General features: G+C 45.6%; 1 protein-coding gene across 2 annotated transcripts in view; it reads left to right on the forward strand.

The window, feature by feature from the left end:
* The first annotated feature begins 10,108 nt into the window (after positions 1-10,108).
* MATCAP1 (microtubule associated tyrosine carboxypeptidase 1) overlaps positions 10,109-26,364 on the forward strand; it is a 29,369-nt gene continuing 13,113 nt past the window's right edge. For both annotated transcript variants that reach the window (XR_011600986.1, XM_070952708.1), the window contains exons 1-5: positions 10,109-10,166; positions 14,801-15,419; positions 17,399-17,542; positions 17,625-17,757; positions 25,715-26,020. Coding sequence is in view for 1 of the 2 variants with exons in the window: in XM_070952708.1 (XP_070808809.1) it covers positions 14,859-15,419; positions 17,399-17,542; positions 17,625-17,757; positions 25,715-26,020 (1,144 nt within the window). In the remaining variant the exon portion in view is untranslated. The remainder of the gene's footprint in view (positions 10,167-14,800; positions 15,420-17,398; positions 17,543-17,624; positions 17,758-25,714; positions 26,021-26,364) is intronic.

Below are 26,364 nucleotides of genomic sequence, written 5' to 3' on the forward strand. Positions count from 1 at the left end.
CCCCTGGCATGTCCTGGAGTTTTAGGATTGGGCTATTTAACCATCCTCTGCTACCATATTGTTAAAGGTGTGCAAGGATCGTACCCAATAAATCCAACATGCAGGTATTCTTTGAATCAATAGTCTTTATTTACAAGTCATCTTATTATTGCAGGTACAGATCTGGAACTGAGCCAGGACTGCATGGCTGGACCTTAAGTACCCCCTGGGCGTGGCTAAGGTAAGGAGGGGTCATTGGGTTAGGGTGGATTTTAGGGGTTGGCCTGTCCAGCCCCCCTGCCTCTAGCCCTGGATCTGAGGCAAGGCATTTATCCCTGACAGAAAAATTGTTTGTTTTTGGTTTTTTTTTTTTAAATTTGTTATTGGTGGTGGGTTGGGGAAAGATTCACAGTAGGGAGGAGGAGGAAGAAATGGAAAATATTGAATGTAATGATGGGTGTGATTAAAATTATGTCATGGAATGTAAAAGGCACTGGGAATCAAATTAAAAGAAAATGCTTAGAATTAAAAATGGGAAGGCAGTCACCTGATATAATCTTTTTGCAAGAGACTCATCAAAAGTCCGAGGACTCAAATAAGTTGTATATAAAAGGAATACAGTTCTATGAGAAAGCATTTGGAACCTCGAAATCGAGAGGGTTCGTAACTTTAATTTCAAGTAGAGTTCAGGTTGAAAGATTAAAAAGTGTAGTAGACTCCGAAGGTAGATATTTGATAATTGTTGGTAATATTAACGAAGAAACTGTAACATTGGTTAATATTTACGCACCTAATGAAAAACAAAATGAATTCCTGATGAGAATATCAAAAATACTGCAGAAAGAAAGTAAGGGTAGACTGATTGTGGCGGGTGACTTCAATCTTATTTGAAGTAAATATGATACTACTAATGTAGCCCGGTATGGTGATAATGTTCAAATGAGTATATTAGATAATTGGATAATAGAAAATGGAATATTTGATACATGGCGGGAAATTAAAGGTCAAGAAAGGGTTTATACTTTCTATTCTAAGGTATATAATACATATTCAAGGATTGATTATATTATGGTGTCGAGATTTACTTAATAGAGTTGGAAAAGTTGATGTAGGGATATTTAAAGAATCAGATCATGCAAATGTAATTATGGAGTTGAATGTATATACTGAGAAAAAAGAAAATAATTGGAGGTATGATGCTAAATTGTATAAAAATGAAGAAGACAAAAAAAGAATGATTGAAATTTGGGAGGAAAATTGGAAATGGAATGATAATGATGAAGTGAATTATAATGTGGTATGGGATACAATGAAGGCGATTTTTCGGGGTGAAAGTATAAAATTGTCATGTAAAAAATATAAAGATTATAAAAAAAGTGGAAATGGAAGGGAAAAGAATACAAGAATTAGAAAACGAATTTTCAAGAACTAAAAATAAAAAAATTGGGGAAGAATTGAGACAATTAAAAGATAAGCAAGTAATTGAAGATATTGAAGTTGTTAAAAAGAATTTAATGTATTTGAAAAAAGAATTTTTTGAATTTGGTAATAAGAACTCTAAATTATTGGCAAGGATGGCTAAAGATAAGAAATGTAGAAGAGAAATTGGAATATTAATAGATGAAAAAGGTAAAAGATGTAATAAGAAAAAAGATAAATGTGAGATTGTTAGAAATTTTTTTCAAAAACTTTACTCTAAAAAGGAAATAGATAGTAAGAAATTGAAGGACTTTTTGAAAAAATATGAACATAGAAAAATAGAAATGGAATGTAAGGGAAAAATGGAGGGAAGTATAACCCAGCAAGAAATTATAGAAACAATCCAAAAATTAAAATTGGGGAAGGCACCAGGTGAGGATGGGTGGCCGGCAGAATTTTATAAGGAATTTAAAGGCATAATAGTGCCAAAATTAGAAAAATTGTATAACAAAATTTTGCATGGTGCGGATATTCCAGCGTCTTGGAATAGATCACTGATTTCTTTGATTCCCAAATCAGGAAAAGATTTAGAATTGGTAGAATCTTATAGACCTATTTCCCTAATAAATCAGGACGCAAAATTATTTACAGCTATTTTAGCGAATAGATTAAATAGCTTTATAGACAAATATATAAATGGTAATCAAGTAGGTTTTGTGAAAGGTAGATATATGTCAGACATAGTTAGGAGAGTTTTGAATATTATAAATATTGCAGAATATAATAAGGATAGAATAGGAATATTAGCGTTGGATATATTTAAAGCATTTGATTCAATTCAATGGGAAACGATTATAGAATTGATTAAGGCTTGTGGATTTGGAGATAAATTTACTCAAGTTATTTCAAAATTATATCAAAAGGGGGTTGCCAGAGTAAAAGTGAATGGGATTTTAACAAAAGAGATAATTCTGGAAGCGGGTACAAGACAAGGGTGTCCTTTATCCCCAGCATTGTTTTTACTAACTATGGAGATCTTAGCAGTAAAAATAGAAGAAGATGAAGATATTATTGGATATAAAGGTGTTAAAATTAATTTGTATGCCGATGACACCCTGATTGTAATGAAAAATCCAGAAAAAGATATTGAAAAAATTAAGATGCATTTAGAGGAATTTGAAGAGCTTACTGTATTATCTATAAATTGGGCTAAATCAGAAATGTTATTAAATTGGGATATAAAAAAAGGAAAAGAGAAATTTAAAAATCAATTCGGAATAAAAGTTAAAGAAAATATAAGATATTTAGGAATAATATTATCAACAAAGATAAATGAAATGAAAAAGTTGAATTATGACAAACTGATAAGAGAAATTGATGAGAAAATCGGGAAGTATAAGAAATTAAATTTCTCTTGGTTTGGGAGAGTGGCATTAAGTAAAATGATGTTATTACCGAAATTCAATTTCCTATTTGAAATGCTTCCAATATATATGTTTGAAAAGGATATGGAATTATATCAAAAGAAAATCGACAAATTTTGTAATGGTGATAAAAGGTCGAGGATAGTTAAAAAATTATGGTATCAAAATCAAAAGGAAGGAGGTCTTGGGATACCTACATTTATTAATTATTATAGATCCTTTCAGGTGAGGACTGTAGTTAAAATAATTGTTGGTCGAAACGAATTATGGGGAAAATTGGAGTTGGGAGAAATTGAAAAATGGGGAAGATTATATTTTATGGAGAATATAGCAGAAAAAATTAAAGTTAGAAATGATTTGTTAAATAGTTTGTTGAAAACTTGGAGTAAATTTGACAGAAAATTGATTCCAGACAGATTACAATTGGGGAATTTGGAAGATGGGGATTTTCCCATAAATTTAAATAGGGAGAGGAAACAGGTGTTAAAAGAGGAAAATCTGGAAGGAATAAAAGAATGGATAAACGTGGTAAGAGATGATTTTAAAAAAGAGGAAATATATGAAAAGTGGAAATTGAATTGGTGGGTTAATAATTGGAATAAGAAATATAAGGATAAAACGAGGGCAGAAAGGTTAAAAACGGAATTTGAAGAAATAGTATCCCAATTAGGAATGGAAGAAATTGGAATTAAGGGATTGGTTAGTAAGGTATATAAAATTATTAATTTGGTTAGTAATTTACAAATGGTGATGAAAGATAATTGGGTAAAAGATTTAGAAACAGATATTACAGAACAGGAATGGATTTTGAATTGGAATAGTAGAATAATGAGGACCTTATCAATAAGAATAAAGGAGCATAGTTATAAAGTTATCTGGAAATGGTACCTGTTCCCAATAAGACTATATAAAATGAATAAAAGTGCTAGCAAGTTTTGTTGGAGATGTAAAGTGGAGAATGGGACATACGAACACATGTGGTATGGATGTCGTAAAGTGAAGAATTTTTGGTTAGAAGAAGAATCTAGTAAAATAATTAAAAAGAAGGTAAAGTTGGGAGTAGATACCATCCTCATATTAAAGTTGAATGACAAGGTGTTAACAATTGATGAAAGAGAGCTTGTAAGGATATTGGTCATTATGGGACGAATTGCGATTGCAAGATACTGGAAATTGAATATTGAATACAAAATAAATGAACCGTTCAGAGAAGTTTGGAAAATTGCTCTTAATGATAAGTTAACGTGTGATATAAAATTCAAAAAAGGACTATTGAAAGAAAACATATTTTGGAGGATATGGCAGCCATTTGTGGACTACACAATCGGGAACTTGGAAGAAATAATGCCTGTGCCAATGCAAAGAGAATTTTGGAAGACCTGAAGATGAAGAAAAAATTCCTCCGCTTCTCCCTATTTTGTATTATACACTGGGTGTGGTTTTGTGTTTTGTCTTTAATTAAAAACTTAATAAAAAAAAAAAGGGCGCTTTGACCAGTAAAAGCATGTTCACCAGGCAGTGGTTCTCTGGGGCCTCTGGATAAAGACTCTCAAGCAGTGGTGAAATGTAAAATTGGTTACTACCGGTTCAGTAGGTGTGGCTTGGTGGGGGGGTAATGTGACTGGGTGGGCGGAGCCAACTTTTTTTTTTTTTTTAACTTTTAAAAGCATTTTTTCTACAACCTCTGGCCGAAGAGGTTGTAGAAAAAATGCTTTTAAAAGTAAAAAAAAAGCCTCTGATGATCTCGCGGCTCAGCTGGGCATGGGGGGGGAGGGATTTTTGCTACCGGTTCTCCGAACCACCCGCTGCCATCGCTACCAGATCAGGCAATCCAGTCCAAACCAGGAGCATTTCACCCCTGCTCTCAAGGAAGTCACTTGGGTCTTTAAGACGCTGGCTGATGGACATGTAGGAAATAAACCACCCCTCTCCTAGAAAATGAAATATTTTAGGAAATATTAAAAAGGCAGAATATTATATTTTCCTGGATGAGAAATGGAGAAACATGTTTTAAAGACAAAGCAGCTCCCTGAAGCTCCCTGTCCCCCCACCTTTGTCAATGGTGCAACACAAAAGACATAATAGGACCCATTTAACAACAGAAACTCACCACATGGCAAGGCTCAAGCAAGCCTGGGAGACAACCTACAAAGTTAGCTAAGACCCCCAGCCTCTGGGAGTTTGACAACCAATCAGGATGCATTTCTTACACAGGAACCAGAAACACTGAGGTGGGGCCCAACAGAGGGTATAAAACCACGGCACCCTCAGCATCTCCTCCCTTTTTTCTACTCGGGAACTCAAGCCATGTGATCCTGGTCACCATTAAACCATCTTTCCAAGCAGTCTCCATGTTTCCATTGTCTTTTTCCCTACTTGGAACTGAACCCAGAAGGATATTTCTTCCAACAATTTGGCACCCCAGAGATGGGACTCCAAGCTAACCTAAACAATGGACCTGGCCCAGGTAAGCCTCCCTTGCTAGCAGCAGACCCACTGAGTCTGTGGGGAAGTTTTCTTGGGCCTTGGCCATTTGGAACTAGGTTTTAAAGGGGTTTTGAGTGTTGAGCTCAAAAGCTGCTTGGAAAGAAGGTGAGTACCTCTACATTTTAATTTTAAAGCATGGGAAAGCATGGGAAATGTGTGTATGCCTGCATGTGTGTGAGTGAGAGGACCCTTCTCCCAATCACAGCTGGATCTTGCTTCCTCTGTAAACACAGAAGCACATTTCCTAACCACAGAAAGACTAACAAGTCTGGAGAGCATGGTGGGTTTTGCCAGAACACAAGACCTTTTGTTAGGGAAGGAGGAAGAGTGTGTATGCATGTGTGAGTGGCTTCACCCTTGGACAGCAGCTGGATCTCATGTCTCTGTTTGGCCTCTAGACGCACCCCTGCCTGTTGGTAGCTCCTCCCAGCCATGACCGACAGAACAAAGCAAGGGGGGGTGGGGTGCATCAGAGTGTGGGACCTTCTGTATATAAGAGGGAAAGCCGAGCGGGCTGTAACTGAAGGGCGGGAAGGGGGTTAATGTATTCTTAATAGGCTCCTCGGATTAATTGTAACCCCAGAGGACCTATCCAGTGGGACCAAAGGGGAGGGAATGGGGCGTCGCATTAGGGTGTATAAAATGTCTTGCTTTTGAATTCAGGGATGTGGTTTTTGGCTTAGAACGTCCTGTTGAAGTTTCCCACCAAGACCCACCGCACTTTGCAAACTGCCTTTTTTATTTTATTTTGGATAAATAAACTTCTTTTCTTACCGATCCAATTTTTTTGTGCGGAATCATTTCCAACAGAAATCATAAACCATTTTTCTGTTTAGGAACGGCAGTTTAGAAAACAGTACCAACTAGGTCCTGAAATTCTTTCAAGCATTCATAATCTGGGCTACCATAACTGTTAATAGACCACCTGGGATTGGGGTCAGGAAGTTGTTTGGCAGCAGTCACTACCAGACGCCTGTATTTAACCAAAGTTTCAATTTTCATATTTCGCCGGGTTTTGAGCTTATCAACGTTCCTTATGACACACTCGGGAGGGCTGAGAGCACATGCCTTAGTCTGACTCGACTCTAGATTTTCCTTGGGCCGAGCCCATATGTCAGCCACACCTCTTTCACAGCCTGTTGGGCCACAAGAGATCCCCCATCCCCCAGCAATATAAACACCCCCGATCAACAGTGTGAACACCTAGTGGGGTTACAGGCAGCTGAGATCAGTTTCACACCTAGGCCTGCTCAACAGCGGGGGATTTATAGGGGAACATATGAACAACAGCAACCACTCGCAATCCCTTGGAGCACAAAGTACAGCGTTGGCCTCCCTTGCTTTTTAAACACCTCCAGTTCCAGCCATGAAGCTAGTGGAGGGTTAAGTGTGGCTAAAGTCAACCATTTTGCCCAGGTTTGGTCAACGGTGGGTTATGAGCTCAGGGGAGACATACACCCATTCACATACGCCCAAGCCACTTGCATATCCCAAGTACACACTACAAATTGAAAAAACGATTGCCTTACCTTGTCTTTGGCTCTCCAGAGCAGAAAGAGACAGAAGAAAGATATATAGTGTAAGTCCACTACTCCAAGTATCTTTTAAAACCTGACAAATCTTATGCAGGTGTTCAGGTATGATTCGGTAAAAAATAAAAGATGTAATCTGGATTTGTTTTGATATGCCAAACGCGTTTATTCAGCTGAATAAAGACTGATCCTCCCTAAAGGTGGAGGAACCCCAAACACAGTGTAAGGCAGATATTTATACATTTCTTTGCTTTCACTTAGTTACATAAGAGGAAGCTGACACACAACAGATAAGGTATAGAGCAGGGGTGTCAAACTCAAGGCCCGGGGGCCAGGTCTGCTTCGATCTGGCCCACGGGGGCTCCCTGGAAACAGAGAAGGACTGGCCCACAGTGCCTCTCCAAGCAAAAAGGAGCTTGGGAGTGTTGGAAATGAATTCAACCCACAAGCATGGGTCGATGAAAACAAAGAGACTTTATTAAGAGAAAATAATAAAAACAATTTTGCAAAATAGGGTGGTATCCCAGCAGATCTCAACAAGGAGTTTGAGCCAGGAAGCCAACCTAAAGTTTCAAAAGCATGGCATTTTATAGTTCCCTATCCCGACGCCCCCCCCCATGCCCCTCCTCTGTTGAGTGACCACACACACAAAGGTTGAGGATAAATGTGGTAGTTTATTGCCTTACATAGTGACATTATATAGTTTGTTACTTTCAAGTTACAGCGTCCTTGGCAGAATATCATTGGCTCACAGAATCTTCCAGGTAACTTAAATCATAGGTTAATCATTACTGCTTTGCTTAAGCACTTATAATATTTAGCTATAATTAAAATCTAACACACATCCCACTTCCTCTCCTCCTGTTCCTCTTATTTACAGAGTTAGGGTCTTATCTTCTAGGATAAGGATAGGAAAATTCCTGCACATATGCAGACTCCTACACTCCTCCATCGCATCCAGTGACCGATCACGGCTAATCCGAAGCGCCTTTTAGAGAGAACATCATCTCTTTCTCTAATTGCATGTTCATCAATACCTCCCTATAACTACCCATAAAATATTTTGCAAGCATGACTCTTTCTTATCTCCATTGCCTTGGCATTCAAGAGTGGGCCTCTTTCTAACCGGCCTCAAGTAAAAGAAGATCTATTCTAACACAACATTGTTACCTATTGGTATGTTTTCAGCATGTTCTCCAACTATCTTAAAGCAGAATAATGTCTAACAAATTTAAAAGAGTAGCAGAGCTGGAAGGGACCCTAGAGGCAGGGGTGGCTTCTAATTTTTTTTTACTACCGGTTCTATGGGCGTGGCTTATTTTGTGGGTGGGGCTTGATGGTCATGTGACAATTATTTAGGATTTAGCAGAGATACTGGTCTACCAGGCTTTTAACTGCTTGCAGAGCTGTACTGGTCTACTCATTTATTTTTGCAGGCACCGGTCTACCACCAAACTGCCTTTTACCACTGATCAGCTGTAGGGCGGCCTTTTGAAGCCCAGGCAAGAGTTTAAACAGTTTTTTTCCTTATAGCCCATCAGCTGGGACTCAGGAGGCAGCAATAGATTGGGGGTGGGGCCAAATAAAATGTAAGAATAACAGGGGGGGGCAGAACTGGTTTGGTGACGTCATACTGTCACCGCTACTGGCTCAGGGTAACCGGGTCGAACCGCGAGGAACCCACCACTGCCTGGAGGTCATCCAGTCTAACCCTCTGCCTGAGCAAAATTGAATCTTCACTTATATGCATTTCTAACCTATATACCTACATACTATTTTATTTTTGAATTTTCTTATATCCTACAGGAGGGCTACGTGCGGCCCTCCTAAGCTCCATTTTGGCTGGCAGAGGGTTGCAGAAGGTCATCACAGCTGAAATGGAGCTTGGGAGCCTATTTTCGCTGGCAAAGTGCTCAGGCCATCATGTGTCCATGACATGAGTGACGTCAAGCTGGCCAAGCTCACCCTGCCCTCCCACCCCCCGCTAAGGTCAAACATAATCTTGATGCAGCCCTCAATGAAATCGTGCTTGACACCCGTGGTATAGAGATATAGAAATGATAAAAATATTCTTCTTCTGCACGCCTTCTGTGGTCTCCTTTGGTCACATGTCTAACCCACAGGTTAGTGGTTTCCTCTGGAACTTTCCATAGCCTGGAGGGTTTGCAGAGGCCTGAACTTTAGTTTTGCTATCTCAACATACATTTCCTTTTGCCAATCATCAAATTCCTGATCAACAGAATGATAATCATTCTTTTGTACAGAGGCAAGGAACTGTATATGCATATGTATCATGTATTGGTAAATTGTTTAAGGTTTATATGTACCAGATTTAGATCAAAATGTGTTGAGTGTGTCTCGCTTAGACAATAAAGGATATGGAAGTAATTTTTGCAAAGGGTTTATGTGAAGTCATAAAGAACAGGCACACTGAAACTAAACAATTTATGCTTTGAACCACAAGGAAACTGGGAGTAGTTTGCAAACAACCAAAGCATAATGCAGGTGCACCTTTATTACACAGAAGGCAGGGTCCTGGAGGCTTTAAACTATTGCCTGGCCTGGCTTGAATGTAAAAGACTGACAATTCTTTGGATCGCGCTATTTGCAAAGAGGCAACATCAAAAGTAGAACCTGCCACCAAAAGAAGTTATTGGAAACCTGAGGAGATTTGTCACTTCCCAGGTGGGGAGGGGGCACCTGCTGCTTCCTCCTGCCCGTCCACGGGCCCTACGCGGGGGGGGGGGGGCGATGGGACGGCTTGCACACAGGGGAGCCCGCGGCCGTTTTCCAGCCGGAGGGGCCGCCAGGGACGCCGTCACCCTCGAGCGCCGGCAGCCAGGTGCCATTCGCGGGGCCGGAAGGGGGGAACGACACCGCGGCCCAGGCCGGGCTGCGCCGGGGATGCTTCGGAGGGGTCAACCGCGCGGTGGCGGCTTCCCTTCCCTCTGCGCCCGGACAGCCTGCGCGAGCGCTCCCTCCAAGGGGAAGCGGGCAAGGCCGGCCCATCGCCGGCCCGCAGCTTTTCCCGGCCGGCCCCAGCGTCGCTCCCCGAAGTCGCGGTCCAGCCCGGCTGCCCCGCCTCCCCCCTCGGCCGGACTCCTGCTGGGGCCGCCGGGCGGCTGGGCACCGGGACGGGCTGGCGAGGCGCGGTGGCGCGACTGAGCATGCTCCGGGGGCGGCCGGCCCGGCGCTGGCCAAGCGGGCGAGACCCACTGCGGAGCGCGGGCGTGGCCGGCAGGAGCCCCCGCGGAGCCCGCAGGACGGCGCCCCTCTCTGCGCCGGGGCCGCCCGGGGGGACTGGAGCCAGGCGGTGGCGGGGCAGGTGGGTGATGCTCGGGCTCAGCCCGTCGCCTGTGCTGGGCGGCGCCACTTCCAGCCGGACCCGGGACGGGGGCAGAGAAGCCGGCCGAAGGAAGCCAGTTCGGCCGCGGGCGGCGCGCTTTCGGGGGGGGGGGGAGGGGGGTAGAGCGAGGGCGGGGCGGGCGCCGGAGGTGGGAGAGAGCGATGCCCCCCCCGCCTCGGGCTCCGCAGCGGGAGCGACGCTGCAGCCGGGCCGCCCTGGGGAGCTCGGGGGTCGGGCAGTGGGGGGGGGGGAGTCGTGCTGCGGTCTGCCATGCGAAGCCCAGGCCTTGGCGCTCCGTGCCGGCGGGACCCTGCAGCTGCCCCCTTCGAACCCGACGGCGAGGCAGGCGGAGGTCGGCGGCTTCCGGCCCCTGTGAGCGGCTGCGGGGCGGAGGTCAAGCGCTCGGCCTCCGCCCTGCGGGCTTCGGGGAAAGGCTGGCTGGAAACGGCGGCGGCGGAGCGCCCGAGGGCCGTGGGCGGGAGAGGCCTGGCTGGGGCCGCGGGGGTCCCCGGGGAGGCCGGAAAGGCGCTCGGCCGGCGCTGACCCCCTTTGGTGGGGGCTCCTTCGCAAGACCGTCGCGGTGGATTTAGCTCCTGGCTCGAGGGAACGGACTTTCCCAGAAAAAAGCTCCGCCTCCAGTGATAACAATGACATGAAACCTTTTCCTCCAGCCTAGCGGGGGAGTCGGCAGCGAAGAGGTTAAATTGAGCCTTTTCCGAGTCGCATGAAAACGCACAGCCAAGTTGGCCTCCAGAGTCGGTGGATCTCGCTGGAGTCCAGAATGTTGGAAGCTTTCATGCAACCCGCTTCTCCTCCCTTAACTTAATCGAGATATACTTTTTTTTTTTTATTTGATTTATATGCCGCCCTTCTCCGGAGACTCAGGGCGGCTTACAATGTGCTCAGCAATAGCCTTCATCCTTTTGTATATTTATACAAAGTCAGTTTATTGCCCCCACAAACTGGGTCCTCATTTCACCTACCTTTGAAAGGATGGAAGGCTGAGTCAACCTTGAGCCTTGGCGAGATTCGAACCCTGCAGTAATTGCAGGCAGCTGGTCTTAATAACCAGCTTAATAACAGGGTGCCTTAAACCCCTGTACTACCAAGGCTCTATCCCCATGCTCCTTTCCCGGATTCAGACATGGGCCGTCCTCGGCCACTCACCTGTATGCACCACCTTAAGAATGCATCACACCCATCTAGTCATAATGGCACTAACTGGTTTTGGTGGTAGCATTACATGGTGTTCAGAATCTCTGGAAATGGAGAAGCATATAAATTGCAGTACTTGATATATCAGTAGATTAAAGTTAACCTGGCAGTGAATTGTATGAAACAAAATACGGATTGACCAAGTTTTGAATCTTCTCTAATGGATTCAATGGGTTTTGTTGGCTGTTGTTGCTGTGTTTGTTGCTGCTTACTAGATTTACACCTCCCCCCTCCTTTCCTTCAGCATCTCCCTCCTCTAATTTCCCACCAACAATCCCCTAAGTGAGGGAAGTGAGGCCAAAAGGGTGCCTGGTCCCAGTTCCCTGGCACATAATGGGGAACTTGAACTTGGACTCCCTGTTACCAACCACTTCCCACAGCACTGTGGGCTGCATATGTGGGTCTCCTCAGCCTCCAAGAAGCAGTGACTTGGGGCAGGCAAGCCTTGGTGTGGCTGGGGTTGGAGTGAGTCTGTTGGGCAAGGCTGGTAGTGCAGCAGGGGCTTTGGGGGCAGCTGTAGTCCTGGTGCTGCATCTCCTCCCTCCAACCCCCAGCCATTGTGATGGCATAAGCCTTCCCCAGCAGCCCCAAAGCTCCCAAGGCCAGCATTCTGGTTCCAAGGCTAGCCCAGTGGGGCCAAGCACAGCACCAAGCAGGTGGGCAGCCAAGCCTAGCCAGGATCTGCCTGCCCCCCTCCCTTCCCCCTCCTGGGCATGGAGAGGGCAGAGGGGTTGATCCTGGGAATCTGTTCAGGCCCCTGAGATCTTGGTTTCCCTCATTTTTCTTCTGGGGTGTGGTGAGATGTGCTGAAAAGGATGTGTTTTATAAAGGCAGGGTACATCAGCTTAAATTAAGCAGGCCGACATAAGCAATGAAGTTTCTTTTAGGTGTTATAGCAAGTATTTGTGTCCTATCAACTGACTCTATTGCAGAATTTTGGCTGACATTCTGTAGGAATCTTTCCAGGGCCATGTCCCCTGGTAATCCCTTCCAAGGTGAAGCAGGCCCTCTTTGGGTGCAGACATTTCTTCCGTCTTCTAAGCTTGACCCGCTGTCAAAATAGATAAGGATATTCCAGCATAATTTGTTTGTGAGGTGTCCATGCTGGCTCCTATTGATTCTAACATGCTTATCCGAATGCTCACAAACATGGTGTTGATGGACTGTTTGAAGACTTTGCGGAGGACAGAAACCAAGTTGTGGCTCTGTAGTTTCCCAGGTCCTCCCTTCGTCTGCTTTTTGAGGATGTTCCCCAGTCTTCCAGGCCCTTCTCCATATTTATATTCTACATATACACATATATATATTAAAATGACCTTCCGTAGGTTAGAAAGTCAAAGACAGTGCAGGTCTGCTGGAAGTGGAGAGAGGTGATGTTGAGAAGGCAGAACCCAGAGATTCGGCACCTGTTTTTTCCAGTGAGGAAAATGAAACTGTGGCTGATTGTGGTTGTGCCACTGGGGGGAGGAGAGAGCCGGCTGCTGAGGACGGACCGGGGGGGTGGGTGAGAGAAAATTTCACTATAGGAACCGGGTTTGGGTCTCCAAGGCAACTGCAAACTCCCATGCAGTTGCTCAGGAAGGCGGTGGCAGAACCTGTCCCAGTCAACTTGGGGCAGTCCTGGAGAAGGGCCTGGAAGACTGGGGAACAGCTCACCCACTGATCCTGGTCTCCCGTTACTTGCAAGCCTCAATTTACTTTTAAGGTTTAGATTAGAACATAGAACGGTAGGGTTGGAAGGGGCATAGAAGACCCTATGCCAGTGATGGCTAACCTTTTTTTTCCTCGGGTGCCAAAAGTGCGTGCATGCCCACAGCAATAAAATAAAAGCCCCACGCACCCCCCGCACCCCGTTTTGGGCCTAGCAGGCCTCTCTGAAGCCTCCAGAGGCTGGAAATGGCCCGTTTCTGGACTTCCGGTAGGCCCGTTTTTCACCCTCCCAGAGCCTCTACACGAGCCTTGTACTTTCCTGGCATTCAAAATGGGCCGCGTGGAGACTCCTGGGAGGGGAGGGGTGGCATGGGCATGCCCGCACGTCTTCTGCATGCGTGGCAGAGACCAAAAAATCAGCTGGCTGGTGGGAGGCGCGCATGCACAGTGGAGCTGACCTAGGGCGACAGCTTGCGTGCCACAGGTGGCAGGCGTGCCATAGGTTCCCCATCATGGCCCTATGCCGTTCCAGACAAATGGCTGTTCAGTCTCTTCTTAAAAACCTCCAGTGATGGAGCACCCACAGCTTCATGAGGCAATTAATTGTTCTCTGTGTCAGGAAATTTCTCTTTAGTTCTAGGCTGGTTCTCTCTTTAATCTTCTACCAGTAGCGTAGTTTCATTGAGGAATACCAGTGGGTGTAGTTGGTCAATCAGTTGTGAGTCCACCTGGCAGTGTCTATCACACATTGTTCTATCCTACCAAGAAGTAGGCTGGGATCTACTTTATCAAAGGCCTTACTGAAGTCCAAATAAACTCTGTTCACAGCATTTTGCTAATCCCCTAATTTAGTCACTTTGTCAAAGATGGCGATAAAGTTTGTTTAGCACAGGGGTATCAAACTCAAGGCCCATGGGCCCGTGAAGGGCTTAAATCTAGCCCACGGGGCCAGCCTGGAAATATCACAGGACTGGTCCGCAGTGCCTCTGCTGGTCAGAACAGGCCACGCGGAGGCCTCATCAGATGCCTGTTTTCAGCCTCCCCAGCTCTCCCCGGCTCTGCTGGCCAAAAATGGTTTGGCTCCTTTCTACAAGGACGGTCCCCATTGGTGTTTGATAGGGAGCGAGAGACCAAATGACGGCTGCTCCTTGTTCTCCACTCCTCTTTAACACCTACATGAAGCCGCTGGGTGGGATCACCGTGGGTGGAGGTATCACCAGTATGCGGATGATTCTCAATTCTGTATTTCCACCCTTGGTGGCTCAAGTGATGCTGTGGCTGCCCTCTCAGTCCCTGGGAAGGGAAGTTCAACCCGGGGCTGAGAAGGAGGATTTCAGACTGGCACAAGTAAAACCCTTCAAGCGGCTCCTTTTTTTCACTGGGTGCCCCAGTCTTCAGGGCGAGAGAGGCTGTAGTCTGGGACTGGGCCTTCCCTGGCTGACGGGCTTTTCCGCAGCGCAACTCTTCTGCAAGCGCTGAGATGAGGTTGGGGCATTGGACCGGGGAGCAGATTGTCACCTCACATCTTCCTCAGAGGCTCCCTGGGGACCAGGCAGGCCCCCAGAGACCCTCCCTCCCTGGGGGACCAGCCCAGGAGATGGTTTAGTGTAGTGATGAAGCCCCAGACGTTTTGGGCCAGTCCTCACAGGAGTGTTGTTGAGAAAATAGGAGGAAGCATTTAATGCAGCTTAAGTTTCTGGTGAGGTGTGAATTAAATCCAACCAGCTGTCTTTTTCCTCTGTTTGCAGCATTCTCCCAATCCCAGGTTTGGCTTCATGAGGCCTCCAGCGGCTACACAATCACAAGATGGTGCTTGACTCTCCAGCCTATCATCCGCCATTGCATCCGGGGGTTTTCCACGCAGACCCACAATCTGGGAGAGGTGGGAGAAAGAAAGAGAGCCCTCCATATGTCAGGGGGCAGTCCGACCCCTTCCTGTCCTCTCCTCCATCTCCAGAGTCGGATTCTTCGGGGCCTGGAAGGAGGACCAAGCAGCCAAAACTCCTCCGGGGCTTGGAAGGTCCCCCCGCCTTGCGCCCCTGCCTCGCCTTGCAGGGCCCTTGCAGCTGGATGCACCGGAGCGACAGCAGCTGCCTGGTGAACCAGAAGAACTGGGCGCGGGGCCGGATCCGCAGTGCTGCCTCCCTCCCTCACCTGCCCAGGGCCAGAGCCGAGGAGGGGGCATGCTGGGCCAGGAAGAGAAGCCCCTGTTTACTGGTGGCCCTACGGCCAGCCAACTTGGAGGCAGAGCGAGAGCGATTCTTCCGGTCTTCGTTTGCCTACAACCCTCAGTTTGAATATGGGGAGTCCGTCCCTGAAGCCGTGCTGGAAAAATACCAAGAAGCCTCTGGGCAGTTCCTGGTGCAGGTAGCCTTCCCTCTGGCCGGCTCTTGTGGCTCTTTCCCAAAGGGAGCCCTTCAAAGGGAAGCTGCTGTGGTTGGATGAGGACCACTGGAGGGGGCCAAAGAGGTTCTCGAGTCCATCTGCCTGCAGGCAGCAGGATTCCCTGTGCCATCCCTGCTGAGAGAATGCCCAGGGAAGAGCCCGCCTTAGCATTTGCACCCTTGCAGGCCCCATGCCACATGCCCTTCCCAAAGCCTTGGAAGGGAGCCCAGGATCAGCACCCCAGGAGAAGCAGTGGCACTGTCCCCTGGCCAGGCCACATAGAACTTCCCTCCAGTTGCTGCTGGGAGCAGAGTGTTCTGACCTAGGCTTCCCCAGCGGCACGAAGCCAAGTCCTTGTCCCGATAAACCCCTTTTATTTAATTTACAGTGAATTCCTCTCCAGCAAAGTCTTTCCTCCCCCAGCCTTTCAAGATAGTTCACAATTACCGACCTTTATCAGGCTTGGAGAGTGCCAGGCCAATATCTTTCAGACGCTGCAATACTTGGCAAGAATGCAGGAATGAACTAATTGTCTCCTGCAAACACCCCTCCCCTTTTGAGCCTCTTTTATTCCCTATGGGAGGGGCCCTTCATCATCCACTTGTGGCCTTACTCCCAAGTCGACCCTTATTCCTTAGCTGTTCCCTTCGTCTGGCAACTCTGTGCACGCGTACCCTGGGAACAGGCCCCAGCTGTTCTTCTGCCTCACTGATGTCTGACTCCGAAGGCAGCTGATACCTGTCATACAGCCCTGGCCCCCTCTCTGCCTCGGACGCAGAGCCCTCATCAGAGCCTTCCCCAGACTCCAGTACTGGCCCAGGTTCCTCCCCAACATCCTCACTGTTTGAATCTGCTGTCAGCTATGCTGGCCGCTGGTGGGCCACAACACAGAGCAGCGGTGGCAAGCCCAGCCTCCCTCCCAGGGCCCTCCTGGGTGCCTGCATACCTGCCAGTGTGGTCAACAAGAAGGACCTGCCAGGGGAAGGAGGGCAGGGATGTGGGGAGAGCAGAGTCTGTTCATCCCTGGATCTTGTTTTGCAGCTCCTTGGCTCATGCCAAGATGTTGAGCCGATTTCCCAAATTCTCAGACTTTCTGTTCTGGCAGCATGCCATCTGTTGCTTTCATACTTGAAAATCTTTCAGCCAGAGGCTTGACTGTTTGACCCCGTTCTTTTCCTGGTCTTGTCATGATGCGCACAACACAAGCATCTTGTTATTTTACACAAGCATCTTGGTAGTGGCAGCCTCCCCAAACTGGATCCTTAATTCACAATCAATTACAAATTGACCATTAGCCCCAGGATATCTCCCAATTACCCCCAGTTTAGGAACACTGGTTTGAGTAAATAGGTTTCCTTCCTTACAAAAGAGGGATTTAAAAAATGGCAGGCTCAAAGAATATGATAAATGGGAGGATCTTGTGCCACCATACCAGCATTTCTGTGCCATCACATTTGCCACCGCAGTAAGGCTAAGCAACTGCAAACCAAATGGCTCCCAAGGAGTTTCTAGTATGGGGCCTGGCATGCTAATAACCCCTTGGGGCTACCATGGCTGGTACTTGCCAATTTGATTTTCAGATGTTGATACTTTATGACCTTCTCCAGTTCTGTCCCCTAGTGATGGTATTGTCATGCTGCAAAATGACGACTGGTTTCATGACGCCCCAAACCCTAAACCTGGACTAGCCAAACATTTTTGTGTTCACAGAACATGAGAAGCCCCCTCCCCCCAATCAACTAGAGTTACTTAATGTAATGATCTGATTCAGCTAACATGCTAATATAAGGAATGATTCCATAACCACCTGAATCATCTCAATATTTATCTAGTCTAGTGAGATTTGTGAATCCAGTCTTCAGGTCAGCTACCTGGATGTTCAGTGCAATCTTAATTGGCCCCACTCCAGGCCAGAGCAAAACTTAGAGCTTTTTGATATCCACTTTGTGTATCTGTTGCAGGCTACTGGAATAATCAATGCTGTCCTTCAAAAATACGGTACTTATGAGAGCTTTGAGGCCTCCAATGGTGGAAAGCTACTTACCAAATGCCAAATCTGGTCCATCACCAGGAAGTATATGCAGAAGGAAGGCTGCTCTGGAGAGGTGAATTCTGGGGTTCTGCTCCAAAGGGAATCATCCTAAGATATCCTGTCTCCATTGTTTTCCTTCTGCTTCTTTTCTCCAGGTGGTGGTTCAGCTCACAGAAGACCTCCTTTCCCAGGCGGTCATGATGGTGGAAAATAGCCGCCCAACTTTAGCAATCAACCTCTCTGGAGCGCGTCAGAACTGGCTGGAGGGCATGCTGCGTCATGAGATAGGTCAGCCCTGAAAGATGTCTCCCCCTTTTATTTATTATTTATTTATTTTATTAATTTAATTTGTATACCACTCTTCTCTCAGAAGGGACTCAGGGTGGTGAACAGCCAAAATTAAAAAACATACAAATACAAAAGTTAAGATAATTAAAAAGAATTAAATCACTAGCTTCCCAATTTAAAACCCCCAAATCCATAAAATTTAAAATCCCAATTAAAAACCATTTAGGCTAGGCCGGTTTGATGGAATAAAAATGTCTTCAGGGCTTTACGGAAGGTCCGGAGGTCTGGGATCAATCGTATTCCAGGAGGCAGCTCGTTCCACAGGGCAGGTGCCCCCACAGAGAAGGCTCTCCCCCTGGGGGCCACCAGCCGACATTGCCTGACCGACAGCACCCTGAGGAGGCCCTCTCTGTGAGAGCGTATTGGCCAGTGGGAGGTTATCAGTAGCAGCAGGTGGTCTCGCAAATACCCTGGCCCTAAGCCATGGAGCGCTTTAAAGATGAGAACCAAACCTTAAAGCGCACCTGGAAGACCACCGGGAGCCAATGCAGCTCGCGCAGGAGAGGCGTTACATGGAAGCGCCACGTCGCTCCCATAATCACCCGCGCGGCCACATTCTGCACCAGCTGGAGCCTCTGGTTGCTCCTCGGGGAGCCCCATGTAGAGAGCGTTGCAGTAGTCCAGGCGTGACGTGACCAAGGCATGAATGACTGTGCACAAGGAGTCCTGATCCAGAAAGGGGCGTAACTGGCGTATCAGGCGAACCTGATAAAAAGCCCCCCTGGCCACGGCCGTCATATGCTCTTCTAAAGACAGCCGTGTGTCCAGGAGGACGCCCAAGTTGCGAGCTCCCTCTGTGGGGGTCAGTGACTCGACCCCAATAGCCAGCGATGGCACCAGCTGGCTATACCGGGACGCCGGCATCCACAGCCACTCGGTCTTGGAAGGGTTGAGCCGAAGCCTGTTCCTTCCCATCCAGACCCGCACGGCCTCCAGACACTGGGACATCACTTCGAGGGCATCATTGGGGTGGTCTGGGGTGGAGATGTACAGCTGAGTGTCATCAGCGTACAGATGGCATCGCACCCCAAAACCACGGATGATCTCACCCAGCGGCTTCACATAAATGTTGAACAGGAGCGGCGAGAGGACCAACCCTTGCGGCACTCCACAAGCAAGGCGCCTCGAGGTCGACCTCTGCCCCCCTGCCAACACAGACTGCGACCGGTCGGAGAGATAGGAGGAGAACCACCGCAACACAGTGCCTCCCACCCCCAACCTCTCCAGCCGGTGCAGCATGATTATTTATTTATTTTATTTTATTTTATTTTATTAAATTTCTATACCGCCCTTCTCCTGAAGGACTCAGGGCGATGAACAGCCAGAAGATAAAACACAGGAAATACAAAATCTAAAATAAATTAAAACAAATTAAATAATTTAGGCTGAATTTTAAAATACCCCATAATTAAACAGATTAAAAATTTATGTTTAAAATTTAAATTTAAAAGAGGAGATGATTTAGGCCAGGCCAACTTGATGAAATAAAAACGTTTTAAGCGCGCGACGGAAGGTGCGAAGATCCGGGATCCTCCGTATCTCTGGGGGGAGCTCGTTCCAGATCGTAGGTGCCCCCACATGGTCAATGGTATCAAAAGCCGCTGAGAGGTCTAATAGGACCAGAACAGAGGAGCAACCCCTGTCCCGAGCCCTCCAGAGATCATCCACCAATGCGACCAATGCCGTCTCCGTGCTGTACCCAGGCCTGAAGCCGGACTGGCACGGATCTAGATAGACGGTTTCATCCAGATACTGTGGGAGCTGTCGCGCAACCACACTCTCCACAACCTTCGCAACAAAGCGAAGGTTGGAGACCGGACGGTAGTTTGCCAAAACGGCCGGGCCCAGAGAAGGCTTCTTGAGGAGGGGCCTCACCACCGCCTCTTTCAAGGCGGGAGGCAAGAAACCCTCTCCCAGAGAAGCATTTATAATCCTCTGGAGCCAGCCTCGTGTTACCTCCCGGGTGGCCAGTACCAGCCAGGAGGGGCACGGGTCAAATAAACATGTGGTTGCGTTTAACCTCCCCAGGATCCTGTCCACGTCCTCAGGAGTCACAGGGTCGAACTCATCCCAGGTAACATTCTCAAGACCAACCTCAGTCACCCCGCCAGGATCTACCCAGTCAGAGTCCAAGCCTTCCCGAATCTGAGCGATTTTATCGTGCAGATACTATGCAAAATCCTCAGCCTGCCCTTGCAAGGGGTCTTCCCGCGCTCACTGATGTAGGAGGGAGCGAGTCACCCTAAACAAGGCGGCTGGGCGGTTATCTGCCGATGCAATAAGAGCGGAAAAGTGGTTACGCTTTGCCGCTTTTATCGCCACTAGATGCCAGATGTCTTAAAAGTGAACTTAGATCATTTGGAAATTCATAAAATATGTTGGCCTTAGTGAGATGAGAAGTGACATAGAGGTTTTTTTTCTTTTTCTGAATTGGTTGGAGCTTCAGATTTAAAGAAACTCCAAGGAAAGCAAAACCACAACTTGAGGTTTCATCCAAATTGGAACTGGTTTATCCAGCTCCAGTGTAAATACTCCAAGTGTGGTTTATGTTTTGTAGGGAGATTTTGGCAATACAGTGATAGTCCTCAACTTATGGCCACAATTAAGCTCATTTCTATTACTGAGTAACTTAATTGTTAAGTGAATTTTGCCTATTTTGCCCTTTTTCTTGCCAAAGTTGTTAACTCTGAACCAGTTGCTAACAATTGAATCATTTCAGGCATTTCAGTAACAGGATTGTTAAGTGAATCCGGCTTTCCGATCGATTTTGCTTGTCGGAAAGTTACAAAAGTTGATCACATCACCTTGGGACACTGCAACCGTCATAAATGTGGGTCAATTGCCAGCCGTCTGAATTTTGATCACATGACCATGGGGATGCTGCAACAGCCATAAGTGTGAGAAACAGTTGTCACTTTTTTCAATGCCTTTGTAACTTCGAACAGTCACTAAATGGTTGTAAGTTGAGGGCTCATTATCATCCATCTAGCCATCGTCTATCCACTGCAGGATGAAGGCCTCTTCCACATGTTCCCAACCAATACGATTCTCAGCTTTCCTTTGCCAGTTGGGCCCACAATACAGGTAGTCCTTTGATTTAACAACAGTTCATTTAGTGATTGTTCAACGTTACATCGGCACTGAAAAATGTGACTTATGACCATTTTTCATAGTTATGACCTTTGCAGCAGCCCCATAATCAGGTGGTCAAAATTAAGATGCCTGGCAGCTGATTCACATTTATGACAGTGGCAGCGTCCCGGGGTCACGTGACCCCTTTTACGATCTTCTGACAAGCATTATTTTATGAAAAATCATAAAATGGGGCAAAACTCACTTGGGCTCTATTGTGGTTGTCAGTTGAGGACTACCTGTACTTGCTGATGTCGTCACTCCGTCTTGTTTTAGGTCTCTTTCGTGGACGCTTTTTATGTTTTAGGACCTCTTTCGTGGTCCTCTTTTGTGGACACAGATCCATTCTGTGACTGCCTTGGCCCACCTACCCTCCGGGAGGGTTCTTGCTAGGGGACCGGCCCATTTCCATTTCAATTTTTTTACTCTCTTGATGGCATCATATATTAGAGAACAAACAAAATATACACACACAAAAGTTGAGGACTACCTGTATGAAAATTGTTGTTCAGATGAATCCATGAAACTCATCCCTCAGATACCACTTTCTCAGTCACTGCCAATTGTGGCTTTCTTCTCCTCTCTTCCCTAGCATCGTGACTCTGGGGTGATGTTCATCCCCCTTCACCCTCTAAGGGTCCAGATAAAATTGGAATTTTGAAACTTTTGTTTTGGAATTTTGGAATTAGTTATATAGAACAAACAGCTTCTTGTGGGAAATAGATCCTGTTTTGGTTTTTACAAGACAAAACAAAGATAAGCAATTTTATAATTTCAAAAACTGGACACTAGATGGGACTAAAAATTTTAGACAGAGGAAGCATATGCAAAAAACGTTATCACAATTAAAATACTGAAGGAGACTATTGAAGAATGGAATCAGAAAATAATAGCCGCAATATCAATAATGTAGGTATATCTTATATCTGTTTCTATGGATAGATTGTATCCAAAAGATATCATTAAGGAAAGGACAGGTGTAGAACAAATTTTATCTGACAAGACAGCGATGGTATCATAGTTGGGTTTACAACTGACAAGCCAAGAGTACAATATAGAAAAAGATGTTTCACTGAATCCACAAAAGAAACGTGGAAGTTTCAAAGAGTAAAAGTAAAATACAAATGACCAACCAAGAGAATGACCTGGATAATTTTACAAAAGAGCCTTATTAAAGCCTTGAAAAACTCTGTGATGGGACAAAGAAGAAATGAAGAGAAATCAAATAAAATATTTGAATGAATTAAAAATTATTTTAAAAATAAAAGGCAGCTGATAAATGGCCTCTGGCCAGATCTGGGAGGACAGTGGCTTCATGAGGAAGTCAGGAGTGGTGCAGTAGTGGGTTGCCCCTAGTTCGGACCGGTTCTATAAAACTGGTAGTAAAACTGGCGGGAGGCTCCGCCCACCGACCCCGATGTCATCAGAACGCTTTTGCGCATGTGCAAAAGAGTGCATGTGCGGCCCCATTGCAAACCGGTAGTAAAGATAGGTAGAACCCACCCCTGGAGTGGTCGTCCTACTTTCACGGTCCATCTTGCGGCTGGCCCTGGAAACTGGATGAGACGTTTCAGTCATGTTTCAGACCATGATGAAGTAGTGAGATAGCTTTGGTGGAGCTTGTAGATGACCTTCGGTGCATCTATCTGTGTTCTCCTTGATCTCTTGATGATTTTTAATACCTTCAGCACTGATGTCCCTCCTACCTGAGCTGAGGGGGAGTGGGGAGAGCACTGTTTTATGGGAGTTTTGTTCCTTTCTCCAGGACCAGTTTCAGTTGTTGGGGCAGAGCGGTGGCTCCCTCAGCCTCTTCATTGTAGAGTGCTGCAGCTTCTATCCTCTTTCCCCTCATCTTCCACAACTACATGAAACAATATGCTGATGACACCTCATTATATCTTTCAATCCTGGGCTTGGCCAATCAAGGCTCCGTCCCAGTGTTTGGAGGCTGCACAGGTGTAGATGGGAACAACTGTCTCTAACTCAATCCTGGATGTTTCCAGGATTGGCCATGTTCCACCCTTCATCATGGACAGGGTAGCATTTCCCATTCAAGAGTGGTGTGCAGTCTGGGGGTTTCCCAGAATTCTTAGCTCTTGATTGTTATTGTTACTTGCGAAGTCGTGTCCGACCCATCGCGATCCTGTCCTCTACCATCCTCTGGAGTCCATTTAAGCTCACGCCTACTGCTTCAGTGACTCCATCTAGCCACCTCGTTCTCTGTCGTCCCCGTCTTCTTTTGCCCTCAGTCTTTCCCAGCATTAGGTTCTTCTCCGGGGAATCCTTCCTTCTCATTAAGTGGCCAAAGTATTTCAGTTTCATCTTCAGGATCTGACCTTATAAGGAGCAGTCAGGGTTGATCTCCTCTAGGACTGACCGGTTTGTTCGTCTTGCAGTCCAAGGGACTCGCAGGAGTCTTCTCCAGCACCAGAGTTCAAAGGCCTCAATTCTTTGGCGCTCAGCCTTTCTTATGATCCAACTTTCACAGGCATACATTGTAACTGGGAATAACCTTGACTATATACACTTTTGTTGGCAGGGTAATGTCTCTGCTTTTTAGTATGCTGTCTAGATTTGCCATAGCTTTCCTCCCCAGGAGCAAGCATCTTTTAATTTCTTGGCTGCAGTCCCCATCTGCGGTGATCTTGGAGCCCAGGAAAATAAAATCTGTTACTACCTCCATTTCTTCCCTATCTATTTGTCAGGAATTGAGAGCGCTGGATGCCATGATCTTAGTTTTCTTAATGTTGAGTTTCAAGCCAACTTTTGCACTCTTCTGCTTCACCCACATCATATATGTCTTTCATTTGAATGGTCCTTCAAAAATGGCGAAATTTTTGCCATCTCTGCTAAATTCACTACTTTTAATGTCCATTCTTCAATAGTAGGTAAGTCTTCCTTCTAGTACTGTGCCACCAAAAGTCTGGCTGCTGTTATTAAATTTAAAATCAACTTAGTCTCTATAACAGTACAATCTGTAATTATACCTAACAAAAAGAACTGTGGAATAAATTTTATCTTCTTTTTGAGAATATTTTGAATAATCCACCATATTTTTATCCAAAATGCCTTAATTTTTTTACATGTCCACCATATACGATAATACGTGGCATCATCACATTCATATCTCTAACACTTAGGTTGCACACTTGGATACATACAGGCTAACTTTTTAGGATCTAGATGCCATCTATAAAACATTTTATAAAAATTCTCTCTTAAGTTTTGGGCTTGCGTAAACTTCACATTTCTAACCCATATTTTTTCCCACGTTTCCATCATTATTGGTTCTTCAATATTTTGTGCCCACTTTATCATACAGTCCTTAACTAACTCCGTTTCTGAATCTATTTCTACCAATGCATTATACCTTTTTATATCCATTTGACTTTGATTTCTAATTTGTTTCTCCTCATTTTGCAAGATACCAATTTTCTGATCTTCTCTCCATCTAGCTTGCAACTGTACATACTGAAACCATGTTTGAATTATCCTTTCTTCTCTTAGTTGATTCAAAGATTTTAATTGTAGTATACCTCTTTCCTTGTTAAGAAGCTCTTTGTATTTAATCACATCTTCTTTTTCTTCTACACTTACATTCTCTATCGCGTGTCTGGGTATTGCCCACATTGGTAACTTCTCATTTAATTTATACTTATACTTTTGAAGGGGTAGTTCTTAATAGGAGTGTATAAATGGTGAGCCCAAAGTGTCCATATTGTTTCCATTCCATATTATTTAGGTTAACAATAAGACTTTAAGTAATGTTTTAAAAAATAAAATTACCATCAAAGTATGAGACATTAACTAAGAGATCCTGGATATTTAACAATTAAAAGATGAATTTATTTAAAGTATTGAAGTGGAATTAACACTGGCATTGGTCTCTAAATATTTTTCAGCCTTGATGCAAAATTCCTTTTCACAATATTATTTCTTTCCCACAAACCAACAGTTTCATCTATGTATTCTCTTTCTTCTGGGTGATACATTTTGAAATGTTCTTAATACAGTATTTTTTCTTGCAGACAGTAATTTCTAGCTACTGGACAGCTTCTAGATAATATACAAATCTTAACTTTTTTATACATCTTTAGGACCTTCTAACCAATTGGGATTATATTTATTGTATTCCCATAATATTTACTGTATAACTGTATCACTTCTACACATTGAGGTAGAGAGTTGATAATCATTGGAAAAAAACGCTAGTGTTTGCATATTACAGCATTTTGCCCTCAAAATCAATTAAGCAAATTCATTTAATCTCATGAATCTGTCCTTATTAGGCCTGTTATCAGATTGGCCATGGCAAGTTCCCAAATTGCTTTCTAATTATTGATAAAAGAATTCCATTGGTAATTACATGAGTCAAATAGAGAATTGCTGATTGTGCGCCATTTATGCCCTTATCTGGACCGACCAACCTGTAACATGCTCTATGTGGGGCTGCCTCTGAAGAGCATGCGGAAGCTTGAGCTGGTTGAAAAGGCAGTGGCCCATACAGTTTGAAATGTCAATTTGCGTGTCGGTCACCTTTTTTACTAGAGCTGTGTTGGTTACTGATTTGATTCTAGGTGCAATTCAAGATGCTGGTTATTACCTTCAAAGCCCTACATGGCTTCCGGTTAGGTTATTTGAAGGACCACCTCTCCCCAGCCAATCAAAGCGGGTGCTGATTTCTTGAACAAAATGAAGGGATGTTCAATAGAAGCAAAGCCAATTTTCAAAATGAGGCTATAATAAGCTACATCCTCTTTCCTAGGCACCCACTACATCCGCGGAGTCAACAATGCCTCCCAGCCATGGCACAGCTCAGAAGGCCGCAAGCAATACAGCCTAAAGCCTGCTAACCCCACAGAGGAAGGGTTGGCCAGCCTGCACAGTGTCCTCTTCCGCAAGCAGCCTTTTCTCTGGAGGGCTGCCCTCCTCTACTACACCGTCTGCCAGGCTGGGCGCATGTCCTTCTGCGAACTCTTCCAGGACCTGGGGCGTTACGTGCAGGATGCCGGGGTGCGGTGGGAGTACTGCGTGCGAGCCAAGCGAGGCCAGTCCAACACCTCATTGCCAGGTAGGGGGGTGCACCTATTGATCGGCCACCCTTGAACCTTTCTGGGCCTCCTGACCGCCAGAGGCCAGCTGGCCTACCCTGTGCCTTCTCTTCTGCCTTTCCAGCCAGTTGGTTCCTGAGAGAGAATGCAGGGAAGTGCCTGCCTGTCTGCCCTCCATTCTGGGGTGAAAGGCCTATGTGACCGTCACCATCCCAATTTCTGATCCTCCTTGCAACAGTCCCTGGAGCCATTTGGCTTTTAAAGTATTTATTTATTTATTTATTTATTTATTTATTTATTTATTTATTTATTTATTTATTTATTTATTTATTATTTATTATTTATTTATTTTTTATTATTTATT

Source organism: Pituophis catenifer, unplaced genomic scaffold (assembly GCF_029215685.1).
Source record: "Pituophis catenifer annectens isolate HBS135680 unplaced genomic scaffold, rPitCat1.0.hap2 SCAF_13, whole genome shotgun sequence".
Classification (NCBI taxonomy): Eukaryota; Metazoa; Chordata; class Lepidosauria; order Squamata; family Colubridae; genus Pituophis; species Pituophis catenifer.